Below are 19,140 nucleotides of genomic sequence, written 5' to 3'. Positions count from 1 at the left end.
AATGGGCTAGGTTTCTTGCTTTCCTACTGGACAGAACCATCCCTCCTTCTCAAGTCTCCATCCCGACAGTTCTGGACTTCCTCATGACCCTGTCGGATTCGGGCATTTGTCTGAGTTCTATAAAATGCTAGCTCTCTGCAATTTCCTCCCACTATTTGTTCAAAGGGAAACCATCCCTGTTTGGCGATCCCCTTATAAAGAGGTTCGTTAAGGGGTTCAACAATCTCCATCCTCCGGTTTCCAGTCCAGCACTGGTATGGAACTTGGACATAGTCCTGAACCGACTAACTTCTAAACCTTTCGAGCCCATGGCCACCACGGACTTGAGGCTTCTGACATGGAAGACAGCCTTTTTAGTGGCTATTACGTCAGCACGCCGCGCAGGCGAATTATGTGCTCTACGGGCAGACCAGCCCTTCCTGCGCTTTCATAAAGACAAAGTGGTTCTCCGTACCGACATTACCTTCCTGCCTAAGGTAGTGTCTGCATTTCACATGAACCAGGACATTGTCTTACCAACATTAGCTCCGAACCCGACCACAGATTCTGAACGCCAAATCCATGCTTTGGACGTCCGCAGGGCGCTGGCCTTTTATTTGGACAGAACTTCTGGAACAAGGCATTTGGAAAGACTCTTTGTTTGTTATTCAGAAGCCAAGAAAGGACTACTGGTGTCAGCCCAGAGATTTTCTAAGTGGGTGGTCAATACCATCCATCTCTGCTACCAGTTGGCTGGCAAACCGGCACCTTGTCGGGTTCGAGCACATGCAACACGGGCGGTAGCAACGTCCTCCGCGTTTCTGACTGGTATTTCTTTGGAGGACGTTTGCTGTCTGGTCCCAACCATTGACTTTTATCAGACACTACAGGCTGGATGCCAGGGCCAGACAAGACGCAGCCTTTGGGAGGGCAGTGTTACTTTCTGCTCTTCACTGAACCTGTACAGTCAATAAAGCACAGTATGTTGTTTGGTTCAACCTTTATTATGGTTATTGTCATATTTTTAGTGTCTTATATTGACCATGTTGTTGACACTCCCTCCTCCGCTGACTGCAGCTTGCTAGTCTATACCCATTTGTGTGATTCGCAGAGACCATGAAGAAGAAGGACAGGTTGCTCACCTGTAACTGTATTTCTTTGAGTGGTCATCTGTGAATTCACACAAACCCGCCCATCCTCCCCTCAGTGTCTGGCTCTTAGCTAAATTCACTACCGTGCTTGCGGCTCATTCGGAACTGAAGAGAGCGGGACCGCTAGGGGCCTTATATAGAGGTGGGCGGAGCTACCGCCAACAAGTTGCAGAAAGTTGCAAACTATTTTCTGCTCAGAGATTCTAGAAGTTTCCAAGCATTGCTGCGCAGGCGCAGAATAAACCCATTAGTGTGAATTCGCAGATGACCACTCAAAGAAACACAGTTACAGGTGAGCAACCTGTCCATTTGCACTCTACATGTGCTCAGAGGTATCCTCCAAATGGATGCTTGGATTTTGAAACTTAAAGATATATCTGCTTGCATAATTGCAGATGGTTTTCTGTGTCAATCTGATCTGTTGTTAACTTGATGCATTTGTTACCTAGGGGAACAGGGCTATTTGAGGACTCCACTGTGACAACAAAGCAGCAGTCGCTGCGGCAAGAGCTAACAAACATCTCCAAGATAGAGAGAATGCTGGACAAGCTCATTCATGAGTGCACACTTCAGTTAAAGCATCTGACAGATGATGAAACTAATCAGAGATATCCTTTTAAGGATAGAATATGAAGGGGTAGTTGGATGGCAGGCCTGAAAAGTGATGTCTTGGTCTAGACTTGAGCCATTGGGTGGTGCAGAGGAGAACAGCAGGGTATGATGGGGAGCAGGTTAGAGAATACTCCACCAGGATTTGGATCATTGCCTCCACATGATCCAGGGAATAGTGGCCAGTGCAGCCCTTTACTACCAAGACCTGAGAGAAGTTACTTTTGGATCACAACTCCCAAAACACCTTTACCAGCATGGTTTGTTGGCATGCCAACTGGAGAATTCTTGAAGCTGTCACTCCAAGAAGGAACTTCTGTTAACACACACCTTTTTAAGTAGAAAAAAAAGACTGGAAAATAAAAGGTGGAAACATACCACTTTTTACTTACTGCAAGTAATAAGAACCCTCCCAAGGTGGTTCGGTGATGTGTGTTTGTTTTGGTGTTTTCTTTAACTTCCATCTCCTGTGTCCTACATTAGCATATGTCACATATCAGGATATCCGTGCCATCAGCAACTTCAATGAGCAGACGGTGATTGTGGTCAGGGCCCCACCAGAAACCCGGCTTGAGGTACCAGATGCCTATGAGGTGAGCCTTGTTGGGCGAGGGGAAGGCAGATTACATTTTCCCCTCTCTAGGTAAGATATTGGGTTGGGGAACCTTTGACCAAACTGCTATTTTGGACTTCACTTTCCATAAATCCCAGCCAGCATGGCTAATGGTCAGGGATTATGGGAGTTGTTATCTAAAATATAGCCCTTCTACTAATAGAACAGTGCTAGGGAATGTTTGCCCCTACAGATGTTGGACTATAATTCTCACCAGTCTTAGCCCACCATATCCCATGCCTTTTGGGAGATAACCAAGGTGGGAAGGAGAGTGGAGGGCCCTGTCGAGGAGAAGAGGAAGAAGGGGCTGCTTTAAACTGGATCCCAGTGCCCAGACATTGCCTCCTATCTGGGTTTAAAGCAGCCCCGGAGGCAAGGGAGCCACTCCTCGGCTCTCAAAGGGAAGCCCTACCCAGGAGAGGAAGAAATGGCAGCTGCCAGCTCTGGGCAACTTTTGGAACAATTGGGGCAGGACTCCCATGTGGAGCTTGCAAGGAGGGTTTTGAGAGGAGGACACTGCCTGCTCAACTTGCCTCCAGTGAGTCTCTTTTACTTATCCTCTTATGCCCCTAAGTTTTACCCTTGACTTATCCACGGGTCATAGGAAAATCTCTGATTTTGGCTTCAAAACCTGCCCTTGACTTATACATGAGATCAACTTATAGTCGAGTATATATGGCAAGTTGATTTCAGAAAATGAAAAACAGGTTGGATATGGGATCTTCCTTCTATGAATCATAGAATCGTAGAGTTGGAAGAGACCACAAGGGCCATCCAGTCCAACCCCCTGCCATGCAGGAAATCACAATCAAAGCATCCCCGACAGATGGCCATCCAACCTCTGTTTGAAGACCTCTAAGGAAGGAGACTCCACTACACTTCGAGGGAGTTTGTTCCACTGTCGAACAGCCCTTACTGTCAGGAAGTTCTTCCTAATGTTGAGGTGGAATCTCTTTTCCTGCAGCTTGCATCCATTGCTCCGGGTCCTAGTCTCTAGAGCAGCAGAAAACAAGCCTGCTCCCTCCTCAATATGACATCCCTTCAAATATTTAAACAGGGCTATCATATCACCTCTCAACCTTCTTTTCTCCAGGCTAAACATCCCCAGCAACCTAAGTCCTTCCTCATAGGGCATGGTTTCCAGACCCTTCACCATTTTTGTCGCCTTCCTTTGGACACGCTCCAGTTTCTCAATGTCCTTTTTTAATTGTGGTGCCCAGAACTGGACACAGTATTCCAGGTGGGGCCTGACCAAAGCAGAATAGAGAAACGTTCCATTCACAGAAAATGTTTCAGTTCAGTTTGGAGAGATTTTCCTCCCACACGCCTCATTCTCCAGTGTCGCCAAACCCAGAGAATACTATTTTCCAGTAGTTAGAGGGGGCATTGTCAGAGGAAAAGGCAGAATCATAGAATTTGAAGAGACCACAAGGGCCATCCATTCCAACCCCATGCCATGCAGGAAATCTTAATCAAAGCATACCCGACAGATGGCCATCCAGCCTCTGCTTAAAGACCTCCAAAGAAGGAGACTCCACCACACTCCGAGGGAGTGCATTCCACTGTCAAACAGCCCTTACCGTCAGGAAGTTCCCCCTAATGTTGAGGCGGAATCTCTTTTCCTTCAGCTTGCATCCATTGTTCCGGGTCCTGTTCTCTGGAGCAGTAGAAGAAGCAGCACATTCCTCTGCCAAACAAGTGACACATATCTTCCTCCAGTTGCAGCTTAGAAGATCTTTTTAGCCACTCAAACATTGCCCTTGGCATAGCAGGGGATGGGTTGTGCTGTGACTTAATTCCATTTTCTTCTTCCTTCTCCAACTAGGAGAATGTCCAGCTTCACCTGAAAAGCGCCAATGGTCCCATCGATGTGTACCTGTGCCCTGAAGAAATTCTTGAGGATAGCCCAGCCAAGAAGAGCAGCTTCTCAGCTCCAACACATCAGGAGAGTAGCAACTTCCCAACAGTGAAAAGTAAAGCAGGTAAAGGTGGAAGGGCCAACATCTTGATAACTCCAGAGGTGATTATATATGTTTTAAAAGATGCTACAGGGGACACCTTTTATTTATTTTTTATTTTTTAAATAACTTTTATTCATTAAAAAACATATAACATACAAACATAAAATACAAAAATCTATACATAATACAGACGACAAACTACATAACTTCCTAAGCTGCTCAGCTAATTCACAAAAAGTCTCTGTTCACTAACCACTAGCTCTTACTAACTTTAAACTTAATACCCTCAGATTCTTAACTATTTCAAATGTACCCAACTGTCATTCCTTATCTGGATTACCATCTTTATCCTATTCTTCCCCAATTAATACGTATATTCCGTCTAATACAGGGGTAGGCAACCTGCGGCCCGGCGAGGCCTTGGGACTGGCCCCAGCCTGGTCCTGCCACCAATTGCCGCCGGGGCCTTTGGCGTCTCGTGCAAGGGGCATGGTGGGGCAATTGTCTATAGAAGCCTCAGAAACATGCATTTATCTTAACATTTTTTTAAAAAAAATCAGCAAATTTTTTCACGTGACCTCCATTTTTTATTTTAAAAGTGCCCTCCATTTGAAAATGTTGTCCTACATTTGTCCCGGTTTATTTATTTATTTAATTTTTTAAAAATTATTTAATTATTTATTTTTTGGCTTCGGCCCCCCCAGTTGTCTGAGGGACAGCAACCCGGCCCCCGACTCAAAAGGGTTGCCTACCTCTGGTCTAATAACATGGGATATTAACGACACATACGAAGACGAATAAAATGTTAAATATCTCATTTTTTCCCTTTTCCATCTATCTTTATGTTGTATGTTTTTTATTTATTTTCCTAAACCTACTCACCTGTCCTTTATATTTAACCATTTAATATCCTATTGTTACTCCAACATTGCTATATATCTACAGTAATTTCTTTTTCTTCCATTTGAATATACAACGTACACGCCTCCCAATCCTTGCGAAACCTTAATAATGTTTTATTTTTTTGAGAGGAAGGATAATTTATCCATTTCATACATATCGTATAGTTTTAATTTCCATTCGTCGAAGGACGAAATTTCTTCCAATTTCCAGTACAGTGGTGCCTCGGGTTACGAAATTAATTCGTAACGCGGCCGCTTTCGTAACCCGAAAAGCCTTCGTAAGCCGAATTGCCATAGGCGCTAATGGGGAAAAGCCGCGATTCCGTGCGAAAAAGCCGAAAAAAGCACCAAAAGTTTTTTCGTAACCCGAAAAAACATTCATAACCCGAAACAATAATTCCCTATGGGATTTTTTCGTATCCCGAAAATTTCGTAACCTGGGTATTTCGTATCCCGAGGTACCACTGTATCTTGCATACAATATCCTGGCATCTGTTATTGCCAAAAATATCAGCTTCCCATTCTGTCTTTACAATTCATGTCCTTCTACTATATTCAGAAGGTACATCTTAGGGTCCATACGGATGTCAAATTTAAATATTTTTTTCATTTCCCCATGAATCATTTTCCAAAATTTCTTTGCCTTTTCACATAACCACCAGGTATGCATATATGTTCCTAATTCTATATTACATTTCCTTTTGAACATTTTGGATAGATTATATGGCGTTAGATGCCATCTATACATTGACTTATAGCAGTTTTCCTTAATTTCTACATTATTTGAATATTTAATCCTCCTTCGCCATGTCTTTTACCACTGTTCCAGCATAATATTTTGATTCAAATCCTTTTCCCAATTAATCATATAATCTTTGACTACCTCCTCTTCCATTTCCCATTTTACTTTCAAACTATAAAATTTTGATATCCTTTTTGTTTTCGTTTCTTCCTTCATCATTTTCTCTAATTCTGGGATACTTGTTGCTATACCAATTGATCTTTGATCCATTTTAAATCTTTCAGCCAGTTGTCTATGCACAAACCAAATGCAAGAAAATCCCCCCTAACTATTTCTTCTTGTGTTTTTAATTTTTGCTTTCCTTGTTCTACCTTGAGTATGTCACTATATTGGATCCATTTATTTTCACTATATACTTCTCGCCTCAAAAAGGCTTCTCGTGAGGAAGCCCAGAAAGGAATTTTTGGGCACCATCTTGCTTTATACTTCATCTAGATACGAAGCAGGGTTTTACGTACAAAGTGATTATTAAATTCTCTATCTATTTTACTCTTATCATAAAATAGATAGGCATGAAATCCAAATTTCAATCCAAAACTTTCCATGGTTAAGTTTCTGCTATTTTCCAATTTAAACCAATTTATCATCCAATCCAATATACATGCATGAAAATACCATTTTAAATTGGGAAGACCTAATCCACCATTTTTAATTCTATCCTGCAAGATTTTTAATTTTATTCTGGGCTTTTTATTTTGCCAAATAAACTTGGAAATATCTTTATTCCAGTCCACAAATACCGCATCTTTCATAATAATGGGGATATTTTGAAACAAAAAAATCATTTTAGGGAGTACTGACATCTTTATCGTAGCTATCCTTCCTAACCATGAAATTTGTAAATCTTGCCATTTCTTTAAATCTATTTTGATTTCCTTCCAGATTTTTTTATAATTATTTTGAAATAATTCCTTATTTTTTGTTGTCAAGTTTATTCCTAAATACTTTAGCTGTTTCTTTTTTTTTTTTTCCTTTTTTTCCCCACTAATCTCTTTACGTCTTCATCTACAATATTCATTGTTAACATCATTGTTTTCGTTGGATTAATTCTATATCCCGCTACCTTCCCATACTCTTTGAGCATTTTCATTAGGTGTTCACTACACTCAACAGCATTTGATATGGTTAAAACTAGGTCATCCACATAGGCTCGCAATTTATAATTTTCACTTTTGACCTGCACACCTTCAATCAAAACATCACTTCTAATCTTATTCAGAAAAATCTCCAGGGTTAAAATAAATAGTAATGGAACAAGTGGGCAACCTTGCCTAACACCTTTAGTTATTTTAAACATATTTGTTTTGTCCCCATTAATCAAAACATATGCCTTCTGCTTAGAATATATCTTCGTAATCCAATTTATAAAATTTTCCCCTACCTCCATCCTTTTCAACACCACAAACATGAAATCCCTTCTAATATTATCAGAAGCCTTCTCCGCGTCTAAAAATATCATTGCCAATTTTTTATTAATAGATTTTTCTTGCATTTCAATAAAATTTAGCAAATTTCTTATATTATCCTTAATTTTCCTATTAGGGAGAAAGCCGTTTTGATCCGTATGTATCCAATTCATCAAAACTTTTTTCAATCTGTCTGCCAATACTGATGCTAGTAATTTATAATCCAAATTCAAAAGTGAGATTGGTCTATAATTGTTTGGTTCCAATAGTTCTCTATTTTCCTTTTGTATTAAAATTATATTACCTTGATTCCATGTTTGAGGTGTTTGTTCTTTCAGAATATGGTTCATTGTTTCACTAATGGAGGTCCTAATTCTTTTTCAAACAATTTATAGTATTCATTAGTGAAGCCATCAAGGCCTGGAGATTTCCCTGTCTTTGATCTATAGATAGCTTCTGACACTTCTTCTAATGTTATAGGGCCATTCAAAATCTGTTTCTGTTCAGATGTCAACTTTTAAAATTCCTGTTCCTCTAGATATTTTTCTATCCTCGCGTTCTTTTCATCAGTCTCTTTGTATAGTTCCGTAAAGTATCTTAAAAAGGTTTTTTTAATTTGCGTTTTATCCATTACAATTTTACCTCCATTCTTTATTTTAGCTATTACTCTTTTAGCTCTTTCTTTTTTCAACATGTGCGCCAGTAATTTCCCTGGTTTATTTGCCCCTTCGAAATATCTATGTTTCATAAATTTTGTTTTTTTATCGATTTCCTCCATTGTGAGGATTAATATTTGTTTCTGTATATATTTTATTTCTTTAGAAGCCTCTACATTCGTCAAGTCCATTTTTAGAATTTTTTCCCATTTCTCCAATTCTGCATTCAATTTATTCAATTTCTCTTTCTTTTTCTTTCTCCATTCGATATTCTTTTGGATTAGGCATCCCCTTATAACCGCTTTTGACACATCCCAGACTATTTGCATTGGGCATTCTTTTTGAGTATTTTCTCTAAAATAGTTGACAATTTGCTGTTTAATTTCTAACATATTTTTATTCATCTTTCAAAATATTCAAATTTAGTCTCCAATTGTATTCCCTTCTTCCAAACTCCAATTCTAAAATTACCGGATTATGGTCTGACCATACTTTAGGGCATGTTTTTACCTTATAGACCTTAGATACCAATTGAACTGAGATCCAGAACATGTCAAGCCTAGACCACGATTTATGTCTATTAGAGAAGAAGGTAAAATTCTTTTGCATTCCCATATTTAATTCTCCAAGGGTCTTGTAAAACTGCTAAGTCAATCAACTCGAAAAAGTCTGGGGAGTTTTCCTTGGTTTTTCTTAATTATCTTATCTGATGTTCTATCTAATTTTGGATCTACAACCCCGTTCCAATCTCCCATCATAATTATTGTTTCATGGTCCAATGTAATCAATTTCTCCCTTTAATTTTTTATAAAAATTTGCCTTTATTTTCCAAAGGGCCGTACAGTCCAATCAATAAAATCTTTTGTGCATTATATTCCATTTCAACAATAAGATAATGACCTTCCGGATCATCAAAAAATTTCCTTGCTTCGTGTCTATTTTTAACATATATGACTACTCCTTTCTTTTTAAATTTAGATGATGCTACAAACTCTTGACCCAATTTAACACATCGTAAATGTTTAATTTCCCTATCTCTTATTCTTGTTTCTTGAAGACAACAAACATCTAAATTTAATTTTTGTAAATGATGAAAAATCTTTTTTCTTTTCTGGGGTGTATTCATTCCTTGGGCATTCCATGTCCCTAATTTCAAAATTTCGTATGAACCCATAATGCTTCTCAAAAATATAGTATAAAAGTAGTCTATTTATCAATTGTCAAAATATTCCTCAAAGAAATCTTTGTGTTCTCCTCTTAATTCCTCAATGTCACCTGTATCACTTTGATTATCTAGTCGATATTCCAGACTTTTTAGAAAGTCTGTTGTGACTTCATCAAGGTTGTCGATTTCTCCTCTTCGTGTTCTTCTCTTCTAATAGTGAACAAGTCCTCTGCAGCTGCTGCGATTGCTCCTAATTCATTCCCTCTTTCGTCTCCTTCTTCTTGTTGTTGTTCTTCCTGCTGTCCTGATCCTGGTTCATCCTTCGATTTTTCCTGCCCTTTCTTCCATTCAGAAAACTTCCTTATAAAGCTCCTAGCCTGTTCAGGCAAGGATATCTTCACCCTTTTTTTCAGCCACCAAAATGTCAACCCCTTGGGTATTTCCCATCAATACTGAACCTTTTCTCTCCTTAGAAGCATTGTTAGGTTTGTATACTCCCTTCTCTTATATAGCAACCTCGCTGGGATATCCTTCAAGACTTTCAACTCTTGCCCTTCATATTGAAATGGTGATTCATTATGTTTATTCAAGAAATGATCACGTGTTTGTTTTCTAACAAAATGAAGAGCCACATCTCTTGGCAAACCCCTTTGTTTAGCTACTTGAGAGATAACATGATACAGTGTATCAATTTCAAGTTCAAAAGTTTTCACCTCTTTTTCTAAGAATTTGGCAATTTTTGGAATCAATTTTGCATTCAGATCTTCCTTTTTTTCCTCTAATAGTCCTCTGATTTTCATCGATTTCTCCCTCAACTTTTGCTTCCATATTGCTTTCTCATCCAGGTCCTCCTCTTTTCTATCTCCTGTTTTAGCTAAATCTCTCTCCACCTTTTCACTTTTAAATTCCAATATATCCACTCTTCTTTTTGTAACCTGCAAGTCAGCCATCATCTTATCTACTGTCTGGTTAATTTCCTTAAGGTCTGTATGTATCTCTTGCTTTATTTCCCTTTTAAAGTCATTCATTTGTTTTGTTATGTTTGAAGAGAGCGCTTCCATCTTTTCCAAAAGTAGTTGGTTAATATCTATACTTTTAATTTTTTCAATTGAAAGTTTTCTCTGGGGTTGGGTTTGCATATTTATTTTTTGTGCTTGACTACGGGTATTCATCTTGTCTACCTGCATTTTATCCACCTTTTACACCAGCAACTGTCACCCTAGCAGTCTTAAATAACAAGCACGGTATAAACACTTCAACCTCTCCCAGTCAATTCCCCCTTTAATTTTCCAAATAACTATCTCCCTTTCAGGATTCCTTCTTCGGTCTTTCAATTACAAATTCCCCCTAGTCAGTTACCCCTCCATTACCGCTCTCCTCTTCCTTTATACAGATTCTTAAATACAGTTCCAAAGTCCAAACTTAACTTGTCAGTCCACACTCTTCAAATTCTATGCCGTCAATCTTATAACCTCTGTGCCTTGATCTCTTTCAATCTTTATTCCCTTTTCATTTCAGTCTCTTACAATCTCTATAGTTTTTAAAATTGGCGATGTCCTTGTGTGAAATAATCTTCGCAACTGATCATGCGGCCATGGATTGCTCTCCGGTCCCACCGCACCTTACAGACTCGGCTCGGCTCCTCTCTCCCCTCCTGTTCCAAACCGATTCTGCTTACGCAGCCTTGGGGTGCAGATCCTGGACCTCCATTGAGCCCCCTCTGAACCACCTATTCCCAGGGGGTATTTTCTGGTCTTCAGAGCCCTTCGGACCAGATCCTCCGCATGCAGTGAGAACACCACTCAGGAGGTTCCTGAGTTGTGACTCGTCAGGGCACCATTACCAACCAGAAGGGGACACCTTTTATTAATGGTTCCTGAACTGACTTGCAGGGCTGGTTCCAAATCTGAGGAACTCTGGGGCAGGTTTTGCAAAAGTTAATTTTTTTTTACTACAACTTCTATAGTGTCTCAACCATTATGAGGGGTTTTCATCCATTATGATGGGGAGTTTTGTCCAAAAATTCACTTTTCCAAACTCTGCCCCAGTTAGAGTGTGCTCCCACAACACCACTATCAGGCCATTGTCATTGATTTCCCATAAAACCCTGCAATATAGCATCATTCTGTTGCATGCTTGGGAGTGGGGTTAAAATGGAAGTACCTGGAGCTAGGGTTCAGTTTTTTTCCCTGTTAAACAGGAGGCCCCTGGAGTCAACTTTGGATCCTACTGACAGCTGGGCTGTTACAAAACAAATGGGTGTCCTGCATAACCTGTGTTCAGGACAGGAGGCCACTCTCAGGACATATAGAGAAACAGAATGAATTCCATTTGGCAAGAGGGTCAGACAAGGTTTCATTTTGTCACCCTATCTGTTAGTTGCAGCTTTATACTAATATTTATTCTCGTAACACAGAAAGACACTGACCTCATCTTACATAGACTTTGAATCTATTCAGGTATATTCTTATAACCGAACTTTCACCTCTTTCAGAATTATATAGCAAAGTGTTACAATCTTGTCCTAGTGTGCCTGTTTACAGGTATTTCTACACTGGAATTTTGTTGGGTATTAGGCAACAAGGTTCATCAAGAAAGCAATATAGCATACCATTTGTAGGAGTTTGGGCTGTAGTGATTGCTTTTTGCAGCAGCAGTCTGAAGTTGGACAGTCGTTGCCAAAAGCAAAATCTTATGCTCTGCTACCAGAAACAGTGGGATTCCCAGCTGGTTGATGATTTTAACCAGTTGCAAAAAACAATATTTTTGGCCGATGATGATGACATGGATTTATTCAAGCAGTGATAAAATCAGAACAACCCCAGGAAGTTTGGGACAGGATGAGATGTTGAGAAATACAATAGAGGCTAGCAGGGAGATTGGCTTACTGCATTAGGGTGAGATATCTCTTTTGCCTTTGACCTTTAAGAAGAAATGCACATGGCAGGGGATTGGGAAGAAACAATATTTACATCCATTAAGTTACATGGTCCTTTCCACATGCCTCAGGTCTTATGAGAACCACTCATGGAAAGTTCACTTGGCTTTGCAAAGGTTATCATGGTCTGTATGTAACTGCAGTTATAACAAAATATGACAAAGTATTTATACCCTGAAATAACATGGATTATGCAGTGTGTGCTAACACAATATAATTTCCTTGCTCCCTTGTTATAAAACTGATACTGTAACTTGTTACAAATAATTCTACATTATGTTCTCTCTTTCTCTCTTTAGCTGAGTCAGTTAAGACAGAGCTGCCAAGTTCTCTTACGGAAGGCGAAGATGGTCTCCTAGAGCTGCCTCAGAACCTCTTACAACAGACCGAGGACCAGCTCCCTTCTGCTTCCTATAGTGATGCAGCTCCCTTTGTTAGCTTCTCCCCTTCCCTTGACCAAGACTTCTTGTGGGGACTGGAGGAGGGTGAAGGTGTCAGTGACCTATTTGAGGCCTATGACTTAGGAGACCTGCTAAAGAATTGAAGCCAGCATTCCTCAGTACTTTCTATGGTGCTAATATTTCCCCATGCTCTACTCCAAAGCCTTGGGTTTTAGGCTGAAGTGTCTTCTTGTGTTTGGGCCTGGTGGAACGTTTGCAGTGGAAGGGCCCATGAATAAGCCGTTCCTGACTAGTGGACCATCACACATTCCAGGCTTTTCCAAAATTGCCAATGAGGGAGTATCAAGTGTTGCTCTGGTGATGTTTTTGTGGGCTCCTTCCTTCCAGGTCTCCTTGGGCATGCTCTGCAGGTTTTGAGAGATTGGAATGATGATTACGTCTTCACCAACCTTCTCTCAGTGCACTCTGACAGAAGCCTCAGGGGCCTGTGACTTTTCTAAGAAGCCTGCAAGCCCTTTATTCTTATGTTCTTGTTCTCACCTGAGCAGAAAAGGGTAGGGAAGGCAAACAGTTGCCCTTCAGACATTTTATACTGCAATACTCATTAGCCCCAACCAAAATGACAATTTGTCAGGAATGGTAGGAGTTGTCACCCTAAACATTGGGAAGGCACAAAGTTGCCCCAGTCCAGAATGCTGCCAGTGGTCTATGTGATTTGTGGGTACAGAAGAAAGAGTGGTCCACAAAAGAAGATTGAAATGGGTAATTTCCCACTTTCACTTATTGAGAATAACAGTCTCAGTCTCTGATATGAAATATCTTCTTAACAAAGGACATGTTTCTCCAGGACTTGGAAATGTTGCGTGGGCTGCAACTCCCAAAATCTCATAGTCAGAATGGCTGCTGGCCTTCCTGGCTAGGGGATTCTAGGAGTTGTAGTCCCACAAAGCAACAGTTCCCAGTTCTCATCATGTTGTTGGGGTCATTTCCAAATACTTGTGGCATGGAATAATATGTCTCTTGCTACAGTTTACTTTGGCAGGTGTCACTGCTGAAATGAGTCGGCTTTCCATGGCTTCTAACATCAAGCTCTTTTCCAGTTTTGTTATCCTGCCTTCTGGACATCTCAGCATGCTCTTGATTTTATGCTTGCAAGAGCATTTGTTTCTTGATGCGGATACATCATGTGGCACTTTAATTCTCTTATCAAGTCAATTGAAGAGGTTTTCTTTGGGTCTCACATGGTGTGTGGAACAAGATACACAGTAAGCTGCTAAGAGCTAAGACCTTTACTTGGCTATACACATTTCTTACTCAGATTTTTATGAAGGGGCTAAATTACATTTCTGGAACTGGATCCACACACACTCCATTTGCCTTCTGCTTCTTCAATGAAATATATTCACATTGGCTGCTTTCATTATATTCTTAGGGCTATTTCTGGTTGACCAGTTCTTTTCCTTGCATCTATATAAAATACAAAACATTGTTTTTTTCCATGGGAGTGTCATTTCAAGTTAGGTTCTACCAAGGAATAATAACCCCTTAGCCTTACTGCTCTGATGAACTGGATCAGAGTTCATCAGAGCAGTATGAAGGATTCAAGGATTTAAAGGAGCGTTTTCTTTTAGGTTTGGATTTCTTTAAAAGAGACTTTCTCAAACTGACAATCCCCAGCCAACATGACCATTGGATGACTACATCTTTATAGCACACTGGCTTGAAGGCAAGCCAATGGCATTTCATTATTTTACTTTTTTCTCATTGGTTCCAGAAATTTTTAGTTTGTTTCCCAAGACCTCCTCCCCAACCTTATATCTCAGAAAGGTGCTTGCTTTGTCATCTTTGGAGATGACAGACTTATGACTGCTCCTCATCTTAATTTGGCTCAATAAATAAAGCCTTTTCCGTCCCCATGACATATGAAATAGGACAGGTGAGCGATCATAAACAGGGAAATTGCTGTAGGAGCATGTACAGTTTTGGAGTTGTGCAAATTCTTGGTACAGTGGTACAGCATATTCTTGGTACATGCTATCGTACTTTCTCAGGGATCAAAGATTTCACTTTTGGTGCTACTACACAAATACTATGCTGCTTTGGGGGATGTTGCTGCTGAATGCACTTGTAAGTTTCCCCTACACTTGCACACACTTGGTGTAGTATATTTTGATTTGATTTAGCATTGACATCAGGGATCTAAATTTCATCTAGATTTTAGTATAAATTTTAGTATAAATAGCATTGCTTGAGCTGGAAGTTTGACCCACCCTGTATCCCATCTTATTTTTTCTGAAGTGTAGGATTGTGATTGTAGTAATTCATCCAGAGGTATATCATTATATGTGTCTTTCATTCTGAGGACAGTGCTCAGGGATGAACTGGGATGCTAAATTTGGACTGAATTCAATAGGCCCTGTTGTTATGTCAGTTTGCATAAGGATAGTCTTGCGCCTGGTGCTTGCCTGATCCTAAAGGCACAAATCATGTACTGATTTGAACAGATGGTCCATTTGTTCTGTCATCCTCTCACCTAGCCCACAGCACTGAACTCTTGAATAAATTAAGCATCCATCCTATTTAAAATGTTAGTGGATTTCACCTTTAGGTCTTATCCCAATGACAGAAGACAGCATCTTCAGCAGCTGTTTTAGGCTGACTTCTTACTAAAATATAGTAAGTGTGTGTCTCGCCCTCATCACTTCTGGCTGCAAGTGGAGCTATTGCATGATAGAATGTTTCCCTATATTAAAATGAAAATTATTCGCATATAGATAACTAGATGTCAGGGGAAAGGGTCTGAACTTAGCCTTTTCTTCAGGCATGCTAGTTTTCTCTGCAAAGATTTGTTGAAGTGCTTAAAAGGTGAGTCCCAGGCAACTATGCAAAACAGTACAGTCCAAGCAGAGGTTTGTGATGTGAGAAACCTTCGGTTAGCCAGATGTTTTAGCCTGATGGCTAATGGTAAAGAACTGGGAATTACAGGCCAAAACACTTGGTGGTTCTTCCAGCCTAGGTTGACAGAATTAGGATTAGGCCTGTTGGTGTACCACTAAATGAAAGCACTTATCAGTCCTTAAGAGACTGAAAGAAGGGGAGATTAGCTGGCATGGTAATCATGTGCCTCAGTTTCTTCCTTGCTACTAATAATTTGTCATTTGGATTAATAGGGATAAGTTTGAGCAGATCTGTATGTCACTTGAGTAACAAATGTTGAATCAAGGCACGTACCTCTCAGGTTGCCTTCTGCAACTTGTGCTTTGCAGATGTTTGGGACTAAAATCATCCTCGATTGATGGGGCAGTTGTAACCCAAAACATCTGGAGATGTCACATTGAAGAAGGCTGCCTCAGTGGAATCATTGGTGTAGTACATTTAGAAAATTTAGAATGTATGCTCTGCTTTACATATTAGTGTTATGTTAGATTTTCACTCAAAAAAATAGTGAGGGTTCAAATATTAATTATTTTTTTAGATGAACTGTTCACTGCCTTTCTGTACTTGTTCCTTTGCCCCTAGTCTGTGGCTTGTGCATGCTATTTTTCTTGGAGTGATTCCCAGCAAACAGGCAACAGTTTGTATTATGCTATTGCATTATGATGTGGCTGGTTAGAGCAAGTGAGAGGCAAGTAATTTCCCATCCCTCCTCATGACCTGCCTTTTAATGAGGATTTGTCTATTTGTTTTAAAAGTGATTTCATTGAAAGAGTGAGGGAAAATACACTCCTGTAGAAGCAGTGCTGGCAGAAATGTTTGACTGGAAGCAGAGCTTGGAAAACTTGCTATCTTGACTTGGCATAGCCAAGAGATTGCTGGTTGAGAAATTTGGGGAGTTAGTAATCCAAAAATGTAACTTCCACACTCTTATTGGAAGCACTGTCCATTTGACAAGCCTGAGTTTTGTGAGTATTGTCATGGCACTGTCTGTAGATGATCCTTTCCTTCCCCCAAAGTGAATTAGCATTGGTTTGTGTATGGATTGGGAGTTATGATGAATGACTTGTCAACCCTGGAAGAGTTCAGGATTACAGTTTGTCTTCCAGTGGCAAAGGTGTTCATCAAATCTCCTTCCTTGAAATTCTCTTCCATTATAAATTTTGGTGATAAATTTTGCTGAAAGCATGTATTTGTCAGTGCCCTTTTGAAAATATGTGGGCAGGCGAGAGGTCTTAGTACCAGTGGAAACCAACTTTGATCAGTTACCAACCATTCATTGAAAGCTCCTTATTTCCTTGTATCCTAGCATTCAGATTAAACCAAATCCCTTCTTTCCTTTGCTGTGCTGCTAAGAGCTCTAAATAAGATGACTACCTCCATACTTTTCCTTGACAAAGGGCCTAAGGAAGCAAGCCATATGAAGTCTGAATGCATGTCAGAGATGCATGTCAACTTTGCATCACAGCACCTGAAGCAAAGCCAGTACATACCAGGGGTGTGTGGTGTTTCTTATGCAGCCAGATGCCTTACACTAAGTGTGTGATAGAGTCTTGGTGCATTCTGGTTTTGCATGGTTTATTCCTCTCTGGATGCCAGTTGCATTCAGCATTCACAGCCCAGCAACACTGTTCAAATAAGGAAGGGGTGGTTAGGAATCATGGAGAGCACTAAAGGGCCAATGGCAAGCCTGCCAAGGGCTAGGTTCACCTGTTGAAACTACCAGCCCTCCTATAGAAGTTTGCTGCTTTTTGATTTTGTGTCGATCAGTCTTCCCCACCCTGGTGCCTCCAGATATTTTGGGCTTCAGCTGCAACCTTCTCTCACCATTTGGCTATGTTAGCTGAAGGTGTTGGGAGTTTCAGTCCAAAATATACCATTTAGAAAATAAGCTTTTTGAACAAATTGTAATTGATTTCTTTGTGTAGATTAAATTTGTTGTACATAAGGAAATTCCTTGTGGTTTTGGAGCTTAATCAATTGTTACATAATATTGTGTTTATTGATTGTAACTGTTTTGGAACTTGGATTGCAGAATAATTAGTACTCCGTGTTCCTTAGTTTGCCATTCGTTTTAGTTCACACCAGCTTTAGCTCCAAGCTAGATTTTAATACAAGTTGAGCATGCATTAACAATGAATTGCAGCTTAATTTTAGTCTTAATTCAGCACATATTTTCAGAAGCGTGTGTCTGATTTTCTCAGTGCTTCCTGCTCTGCAAGGCATCTTTAAAATCCCTCCAAATGTATGGGGCTGAGTCTTAATATTTGTCGAAGTTGTATATAATTATTGCACTGTATTTATAATGGAAACCATCTTTGACACTGTTCTGCTGCATTGTTATTGTGCGGTGTTTTTGAAATTGAATATTTAAAAAGCATTCTAGGGCTTTTCTGTGATGTTTGGCTTGGCCCTTGTGAATGGACCTGTTTGTATGGGGATGGGAGGTTGATTTTGTTTTAAACTCAAGGCACTTGATAATGTGTTTGTGTGAACAACGAAAGGAAATAAATTGTTTGAAATAAATGGTGGGTTATCAAAGTGCTTGCTTCTTTTATTAAAACTTTCTAAATCCCACCTCCAGCATCCTAACAGTTTCTCATATATGGTATCTTTATAATGTAGATGTCGGCAGAAGGTAGATTTGCATTGATTGATAGATAACCTTAGTGGCTTGCAGTAGATTACCAAAATATCAGATTTTTTAAGTGAATAAATAGCAGGACTTACTGTTCCTAAAAATTACTGTGCCTGGACCCCTAGTAGATTATAAATGTGAAATGAAGGCGCTTTACACACCGCCATTTACTACACGCTCCGCGCGTCCTAGGGTTAGGAAGGGTCTCACCTCCCTAATCGGCCCCGTTCCTAGGACACACGGAGCGCGTAGTAAATGGTGGCGCCCGTCCACACGCCCGCCACCATATTTACATCTCGGACACACAGCATCTGGAAGTGACGTCGCGAGTGCGCGCCTCACAGCGCCACTTCCGGGGGCCAAAAAGGAGCTCCTTTTTAGCTGTGCCGGGAAGCCTTGCGGTCTGGCCGGCGGGGCTTCTCAGCGTAGCTAATGATGGCAGCGGCAGACCAACCGCTTTAGAGCGGTCTGTAACGCGCCGAAGAAGGCTTATGATAACTAGGTATAGGTTTGGATGTATGGAAAAATTCTGAAAGAAACAAAATCCCTTTTCTAAGCTCTGGGTTTAAAAATAAAACAAGCAAGAAATTCTGCCAACGTGATTTTTCTTCATGTTTAGCAGAACCATTGGGAATTCAACCAGTAAAGACCATGCTGATTAGAACTGGATGGTACTAGATGCCTTCCATCATCTGGTAGACCTCTCAGAAGTGAAGCTGGCAAAGTACACTCACACACCTCTGGGCAATGGGAAAGCAGCAACTAGCAAAGCAAGCATGTGCCAGATGCAGCATTAAAAGACCATCTAGTTGCAAATGTGGTACAGTGGCTTTGATGCTGGACTTTATTGGATCACAGTGCACACATTCTGGCTTACCTCCAAAGTTTAGTGGCCCTAGATTGATTGATCTATCTGCCCACCTACCTGCTTGCTTGTTTGCCTCCCTGCGTAACATTTTTCTCCTGTCATTTCTTCTAAAAAACT

The 19,140-nt window shown here is 40.3% G+C and overlaps 1 protein-coding gene across 1 annotated transcript in view; it reads left to right on the top strand.

Annotated features, from left to right (window-relative positions):
• LOC121915475 (transcription factor E2F2-like) overlaps positions 1-18,043 on the top strand; it is a 28,231-nt gene extending 10,188 nt beyond the window's left edge. The window contains exons 4-7 of the mRNA XM_042439785.1: positions 1,580-1,738; positions 2,218-2,332; positions 4,178-4,334; positions 12,482-18,043. Coding sequence (XP_042295719.1) covers positions 1,580-1,738; positions 2,218-2,332; positions 4,178-4,334; positions 12,482-12,726 — 676 coding nt within the window. The 3' untranslated portion in view covers positions 12,727-18,043. The remainder of the gene's footprint in view (positions 1-1,579; positions 1,739-2,217; positions 2,333-4,177; positions 4,335-12,481) is intronic.
• Positions 18,044-19,140: the final 1,097 nt, after the last annotated feature.

This window comes from Sceloporus undulatus, chromosome 9, assembly GCF_019175285.1.
Source record: "Sceloporus undulatus isolate JIND9_A2432 ecotype Alabama chromosome 9, SceUnd_v1.1, whole genome shotgun sequence".
In the NCBI taxonomy this organism is placed as follows: Eukaryota; Metazoa; Chordata; class Lepidosauria; order Squamata; family Phrynosomatidae; genus Sceloporus; species Sceloporus undulatus.
The sequence above is the reverse complement of the archived record's forward strand: the minus strand, read 5'-3'. Positions and strand labels throughout refer to the sequence as shown.